At 39.1% G+C, this 7,595-nt stretch overlaps 1 protein-coding gene and 1 long non-coding RNA gene across 4 annotated transcripts; one reads left to right on the plus strand and one right to left on the minus strand.

Annotated features, from left to right (window-relative positions):
* The first annotated feature begins 230 nt into the window (after nt 1–230).
* LOC116933566 lies at nt 231–3,765 on the plus strand. Of its 2 annotated transcripts, XR_006643127.1 has the most exons (3): nt 231–1,172; nt 1,256–2,182; nt 2,318–3,765. It is a non-coding gene; the product is annotated as an uncharacterized LOC116933566 (long non-coding RNA). The 2 variants fall into 2 exon arrangements; XR_006643126.1 differs by having other exon boundaries at nt 1,256–3,765.
* On the minus strand, nt 3,152–7,595 carry LOC116917612 (vitamin D3 receptor). Of its 2 annotated transcripts, XM_032923154.2 has the most exons (5): nt 7,450–7,595; nt 6,976–7,386; nt 5,368–6,167; nt 4,754–5,282; nt 3,152–4,606 (listed from the first exon to the last, which is right to left on the minus strand). In XM_032923154.2, the coding sequence occupies exons 3-5, from the start codon at nt 6,058–6,060 to the stop codon at nt 3,756–3,758; spliced, it is 2,073 nt and encodes a 690-aa protein (XP_032779045.1). In that variant the 5' UTR covers nt 6,061–6,167; nt 6,976–7,386; nt 7,450–7,595; the 3' UTR covers nt 3,152–3,755. The 2 variants fall into 2 exon arrangements, with proteins under 2 accessions (XP_032779045.1, XP_032779044.1); XM_032923153.2 differs by having other exon boundaries at nt 6,976–7,558.

Below are 7,595 nucleotides of genomic sequence, written 5' to 3' on the forward strand. Positions count from 1 at the left end.
ATAGTCGAATTTTTAAAAGGTAAACATTTCACTAGAGAGTAGAAACATTGTCTCAGTAAATGAAGCCCTACAGGGAAATTCAGGTGCTTGACAATCAGACATTATTGACGTCATGGCTTTCAACTTTTTGTTTGTGCATCTTGCAGCGAAGCCTTTCATGGACTGACGTCTAAACTTTATCCCATACAGGTAGATTGCATATTTTATTATGCGAAAGAAGACGATCTACAGTTGTATGGCGTTATATAACGTTCAACTTTATAGCCTAAAAAAGTATTAGTTTCTTTACACAAGAAACTAATACTTTGGGCTCTTATCTCAAGTGATGTGCGCAAGTCAGCTTTATGATTATGTGTTAAAAGCCGAGTGTGTAGGTTTTGACTGGATGTTGCTGTACAAAGTTTCAGATCAATAGCTTTTGTTGTCATGATGATGGCTGTACAACAGTTAATACTATTATCACACAACTGCGTATAACGCAAAATTCATCACGTTTGACACTTTTTTGAGATTGTGTATTATTCTCGTGAGTCTGAGACCTGACGAGCAACTATTGTTCCGGCAATATTATGGAAAATGGCAAAATGCGTACATGTTGTTTACCACACAAAAAAATGAACTATTTTATTTGAGCTTTAAATCTGGGGAAAAAAGACTTCTAAAATCACAATTTTATCAATAACAAAAATTTTTTGGTTTTGTTGTTGTTTTCTAACAAGGCGTGTTCTCACGTTCCCACTCGGGAAAGCCCTTCAGTACATTTTTTTCCATGAAAAAAGGTAAACGAGTACATACCATTGCAAACTATTAACTGGTTGTAGCTATACCTTTCATTTTCCTGCTATTATTAAAGATATGGTTGAGAGAACATTATCGTTATGTTCGTTCCAAGCGATGTCTAACGAAGCACGAAAATTATTTCTGATCTTACCCAATTTTACATCACATCCTAACATTTGTCTGAAGTATACAAAGTTGCGTCACCTGATCGAAAAAGGTTTTTGTTTCTTGTCAACCTACATGATCAAAGATAAAGCCTTTCAAATAATTCATAAGGATAACGTGAGTGCGGTCGCCATGTCTACCGGATCAATAATCTGGTACACATTGAAACATCAGATGAGTACAGAGACTCCAAGCCCTACAGTTGTGTTAACCGATGTGATAGAAAAGTAAGAATTAGAGAGAGAAATAAGATTTATATCATTTTCTGATGGGAAAAGGCATGTTCTTTAAACCAAATTTCATTTTACAGCCAATACACATCACATGTTGTGGCTGTGAATTTTCTGGTGTCGTCCTGGACACAATGACAAACACAAGGGTGGCATTAAAATGTAAAGAAACTCAACAAGTAGTATACCCTAGTACAGACAATTCTAACTCATAAAACTGCAAAAGAACAAAGCAAGGAAAAAAATAAAATTTAATTGACGAATGCCATACTGTTTTAAAATGGATATCTGGTAGAACGAAAAACCCTCGTAAAAAACTAGTCTTGTTTTTTTGCTCATTAAGGAAACGAACCCTCTACTCACTGCAACATTTTACAGCTTGGTGTCCGTGTATCCAAATAACCCCAATATTGAAAACTGTAAAGAAAAGTAACTGTACTGTATACACTAAATATGACATATCCTCTACACAATCTCTTTGAGTCTAGATAGAGCTTTTCTTATAAACGGGGGCATTGAGTATACATGAGAAAATGACCGCTGTCTGCCTGTCTCTCGTGGTTACTGTTTGTCGACTGTCGTTGGCCTGGAAATAATCCGGCAATGATGCTGTAGGCGTTGTCGGCACAAGAAAATCATTAATCAGAACATGGTTCTGTGCAACTGTTACATTTATAATTTTTTCTGAGGGAGGGGGGTTGTATAATTGTTCTTGATGACCAACTAATTTTAAAGAGGACATTTTTTTGTCCTGGTCAGAGATTTTACGGAATTGAGAAGTAAAAAGTTTTTGTGACGGTTGAAATTTCATCTGTGGCAGACGACACAGGAAAGTAAAATGGCGGAGAAGATTTAAACCAGTTGTGGGAGCCAGAGTGAAACGCAATTTATTTTAAATAATGATGATTTGGACTACTAATGCAACATCTGTCGTCCATTTTTAGCCCACCTGTACTACTGTCCACTCGCTCGTAAAGAATTTACCGTCTGTGTAGACCATACAACACGTAAGAGTAAAGCCTGCGGGCATCAGTTTTGAGAACGTTTCTGTTTCACCACGGACTTGCCAACACCTGTTCTTTTACGTATTTTTGTTTTCACGCCTAACAGCATTTTTTTTTCAAAAATTTAAAACCGCATAGTGACTGTCTCTTTGAATGCTTCCTGCTCTTACTGAATGAGCTACAAAAGAAAGTCTAGATCACGAAATCGGGCCATCATCACGACATCTTTAAATGGTTGCAGTGTGATATGAACCAAACAAACTCTGACTTGTCAAACGTGCGAAAATGACAGCAACGAAGGAAGATTGCCTCGAGGCAAAGAAGATATAGTAGCTGTCGTCGCGGGATCGTGCTACTTGTTTAGTTTTTTTTTTTACTTATCAATGGTGCCCATAAGACAACAAAGTAGTTCTGTTGGTTTTTTCACGTCTAAGCTATCCAATTTTGCTAAATCACGACAGTTGGAGCTATATACTGTACAACTAGTAAACAACAAAATATCAGCCTGTAAAAAAATTAAAAATGGCTTCTTCCAGGCCTTTGTCATGTTAGCGATTTTATTCTAAGAAAGAAAAAAACTCTTCTATTTTGACATGGTCTCCAATTCCAAACAGTAGTAGCTATTTATATCATTCCTGCTAATACCTGTAAATCCAACAGTTTGAATGTTTTCCAACTAGATGACCTAAAACGATGTCCTAACAAAAACATTTGATTGTACGACGGTAAAACTAAAGAAATTTAATATATTTAACTCAAAAAAATTTCTCTTTTTACATGGGCAATAATTAGTAAGACACCAAGCTGTCAGCAGTTCTCATGTCGTCGAATTTGTTATGTCCACAACATTTTTGGATTGGAAACGACATTGAGAAATTGGTGTTGAGTCTTTGTCGGCTCTCATAACCAAATAAGGTCCAGCATCTTGTCTCGGAGTTCATCAACGTCTCATCCAAGAAAATTCTCACATTATTCCAGTATAGTTACTATAATGTATTCTTTTCCGGTGTGTGTGTATCTCTAAATAGACAATTATATGAAGTTTAACAGTGTATAATGGAACAAAATAAATCGATGGGTACTACGTGTTGTTTTTTTAGCTTCATGCATATATATATGTATATACACAGACAATGTGTCAATAACAAAAGGTACAAGGAAGAACACACATAAGTGCAGCATAATTCAAAATCACGTTTACATATTCTTCGATTTTTCCAAGTGATGAGGTATCGTGAGCAGATTTTCTTTTAAATGTAAGGACAGAATTCAATTTGAAAGGTTCAGGTAAAAATCACATTCAAAAGCTCGCGTACTACGAGCAAACATAAATGCATTGGTTTTATATTGAAACAGTTCACACTCACACACATAAAGACAATAATTATTTACCATTTGACCACAAAAACAGCTGATAACACATTTTACAACAACTAAAAAAATTATACAGCTACAAGCGAAAGAGAACGGGAATCAGAATTAATAAAACATGATGTGGGCTTCCAATTGGGGACGTTTTCAACATACCAGATAATTCCAACTAGCAAAAAAAAAAAGTAGGGGACAATTCAAATGTTTACTGATGATACAAATGTTGACTATTGGTTGTTTGGAGGATCCGTTCTTCAACAACGTCTTTGCCAGTTAACTCATCTATTGCGTCATAGAGATCATCAATATCTCTTTCAGTCAACGGTGGACTCTGGGAGCTATTCATCAGAGTGGCAGCTTTCAAGACGGGATCGATTTTGCTCGGTCCGATTTCAGCGAACGCCGTAGCAGGATCGAATTGATAATCAGGCTTGACCCATTCATAGCCAAAATGAGGAGCATTGACCACCTGACTGACTGATTGTTGCATCGCTTGCATAAATTGCAATGCCATATTCATTGGAGCTTGTTGGTATCTTTGGCTGGTCGGTGGTTGTTGGTATCCCTGGCTGGTCGGTGGTTGTTGGTATCCCTGGCTGGTTGGTTGTTGTTGGTATCCCTGACTGGTTGGTGGTTGTTGGTATGCTTGACTGGTTGGAGGTTGTTGGGGCGGAGCCATTTGTTGTTGAGCTAAAAATTGCGTCTGCAGCTGTTGAGCGTTATATCCACGCGTTTGGCCAGTTTGACAACCCTGTTGCTGATAGGCCTGTTGCTCTAACTGCCGTTCGGTGTAAGAAGAATGTGTAGATACTGGCAAGACTGGCGCCTGTTGATACGATGAAGATTCCGCCGAAGATGTTCCAGCCAATTCGACATCAGATAAGCAATTGGAAATCTCTTTAGCGTTCAAAGTCGGACTGTTGCTATACGGTGGATGGTAAGTATTTTCTACAGGAGCAGATGCTTCGTTGCCGTCATGAATCACTTTAAGTTCCGGATATGGATTGAGCTTCAAAGTATTTAACTGATTCTGGATAGACGAAACTTCGTCATTGCCTGTAAACATGTAAATATGATAAGAAAAAGAATTTCGAGTCCAAAGTTTTTACAACAACAACAACAACTTCATCACGTTTTCAGATAAAACATGCAACTCAAAGTCTATAGCGACACGTGGCTAAAAGATAGGGGGACAATTCTTACCTAATCGAAGATTATGGTGATTATGAGTGTCGCTTAGCTCTCTCAAATCACTCAATTTGGTCAGCATTTTGCCAAAAATGAATTTAGCTTTGGTCGTACCGAAACGCCAATTGAGGTAATGTTCCAGCAACGTCGTATAGTACGACTGGAATTTCTCGATCCAGTCCGTATGAACGAGACCGGTCCTCTCGGGAGTGAAGAGGACAATCAAAATCAATAACATGATGGTAGGCTCATCGACAGACATTTGTCGGATGCAAGAAATAAAGTCGAGGTGCATCTGAAAGAGACGAGATGATGTCAAGTGAACAATATTGTCCAACTTGAGGATGGGCATGTCCTTGTACATGGACATGTTGGCAGTTGGCCAACGATTGGTCTCAGGGTCAAAAACTAATGCGCCACGGAGTAGACACATTTCCAGGACGCCACCTTTGAGCAGGATACTCTGATCATGGAAAGGCAAACTCGAAAAGTCGGCCATCAAGCGAGCGTAAAAGGCGAAACGACGAATCAGAGTGCCAAACATCTATTATTATTATTTTTTTTTTTTTTAAGAAAAAAAGTTTCTCTTTGAAAAAATACCTCAAAGGCAAATAATAAAATGTTTTTACCTCCATCACTTGGACGCCTGGGCGATCGTTATCGAAGAAACGCAATTCTGAACGGTATGGAACATGCTGATAAGCGTGCATGTATTTCGTGACGATGGATTCAATTTCTTTGATTTCAAGTGGAGCCATGAAATCAATCATGCGTTCAACTTGTGGCTCGTATTCGTTAGATGGTGCCACTGAAGGACTCTGCTCTCCTCCACTCGAGTTGGACGAAGAATTCAAATTTTGAGAACTGACATTCGAGCTCGATGATGACGTCGTCGGTGATCTTTTACTTGTTTTCTTTTCGGCACGTGCTTTCATCAGGGCTTTGCGTTCATCTTCGGTCATGACCCAGCTCTTTTCCATCCCGATTGCGAAGCATCTTTTCATCCGGCAATACTGACAGCTCTTACGATTGGATAGAGAGATGACACACTGGCCACGGTGACAGCACTGGAAATGCAGGTAGTTGTCGTTCTGGACGGAACGACGAAAGAAAGCCTTGCAAGAGTCGCAAGATAATCCGCCGAAATGATAACTCTTGGCAATGTCGCCACAGACACCACAATATTTGACTCCTCCATTTCGACCGCTATTAGCGGCTGTAGCACCACTGTCCAATACGACCGAAGAGGATGTACTGTTGTAACGATATTCAGGATAAGAAGAAGAGTCACTGCTACCTCCGTCACTGTAAAGCCTCTCCATTGCGACTGTTTTACAAGTTTTCTCCTCACTTTTTTTAATGAGTTTTTGTTTTCTCTTGACAAATCAAATTTTTTCCATTTCACCGTGCAACAGCAAGTAGAAAGAAGCTAGATGAAAAAAAAAAAAAAAAACTCTGTAAGACTTCAAAATACATTGCCACAACTTGTTGTTGTTTTTTCGTGTTGAGGCGGGAGGGGCCTGAGGACGAAGACACGAGTCGTTAATTTTCAATTCTACCTCCAGGCTACGACTGTCCTACTCTCCTACTACGTACGAAAAAATTCTCAAGTTGCTACCACTCTTTCGATTCCAATTACCGTGTGAAAGACAAAATGCCCTTATGTAAAAAAAAAACAAACAAAATGTTTCTACTTTTTGGTAAGGAAACGTCACAGTCTATACAATTTCGGTAAGCATTATGGCTCCTTTTCGTGTACTGACTTTTTTTTTTAAACGGCCGCCACAGTGTTTCTAATTCGCTGTCAAGTTGCCAAGAACAATTTCCTAAAGGCTTGTCTGCTCAGGCAACAAACGGCAAAAAAGTCAAGGCCAGACGAAAATTCGTATGGAGAGGCCGCTTCGCAATCGATCCGACGAGCCGTCCAAGTATTTGGATAGCTTTAGGAAAAGCTTCAAATTGTAAATGGATGAAAAGAAATAAGAAACTGATTAGAAACACTAGACTTGTTGGGGTCTTCGAGTCCTTTAACGAAATTAAAACCCCAAACAAGAAAAACTAGAAAAGGTTCGGGTTCGCCTTGAGGCATTTCGACTAGATGAAAAAAAATGGCGCCCATTTTTTTTTCCAAGTAACAGTATGGAACTTTCAATTCGTTTCTGGTCTTTATCGTTCATTTTTTTTTTTACAAGAATTAAAATTATGATTACACACAAGTAAAAATGAGATCAACGTACCTTATCGATCGGCGCGAGTTTCGCACGAGTTGCAATGTCTTTCTTTCCTGCACGATTGCAAGAATGTTGAAAAAACAAAATACAGCGTGACGTAGCAGGATTTAAGAAACACTTGTTTGTCCTTAATTTTCTCAGTGGCTAATGATACGCGTATTTTCGATAAGATATATTCAACGGACAGGCATCGAATGAGCGTCTGCAGTCACCCACGTCATCTGGCACTGTAGTAAAAAAGCCCAACAAAGTTCTTGCACGGCGCAGCAGTCACGCTCCCTACACACACACACATAGGAGTTCACTGGATACGTTCACGATCACCCCAACAAGACGACGTTCAGGACATTGTAGGGCATCATATGCGCAAGAACGGACTACGCGTGTGAAATCTCGTTTCCAATGGCATTAGCGAAACTACACAATACAACAGATATTAGAATTTCCATCAAACACAATGATGGAAACAAAAGGAATTACAGATACGGAGAATAGAACTAGAAATGTGTGTGTGCTCTGATGACGACGGCAGACAAAGTCAGCATTCGTGTGGCCCAGACAAATGGAGACTTTGCTGTGGTGTAATGGCACTGGCCAAAAGGAGAAAGGCCTTAACTGATCGAGTT

Source organism: Daphnia magna, linkage group LG2 (genome assembly GCF_020631705.1).
Source record: "Daphnia magna isolate NIES linkage group LG2, ASM2063170v1.1, whole genome shotgun sequence".
In the NCBI taxonomy this organism is placed as follows: Eukaryota; Metazoa; Arthropoda; class Branchiopoda; order Diplostraca; family Daphniidae; genus Daphnia; species Daphnia magna.

Bases quoted from the DNA above. Each gene is read 5' to 3' on its own strand.
- LOC116917612 (XM_032923154.2), bottom strand. From the start codon at position 6,060: ATGGAGAGGCTTTACAGTGACGGAGGTAGCAGTGACTCTTCTTCTTAT. The intron at 5,283-5,367 runs GTAAAAACATTT...TAATAATAATAG, and splicing joins CAGGCGTCCAAGTGATGGAG to ATGTTTGGCACTCTGATTCG. The intron at 4,607-4,753 runs GTAAGAATTGTC...ACATGTTTACAG, and splicing joins TCACCATAATCTTCGATTAG to GCAATGACGAAGTTTCGTCT.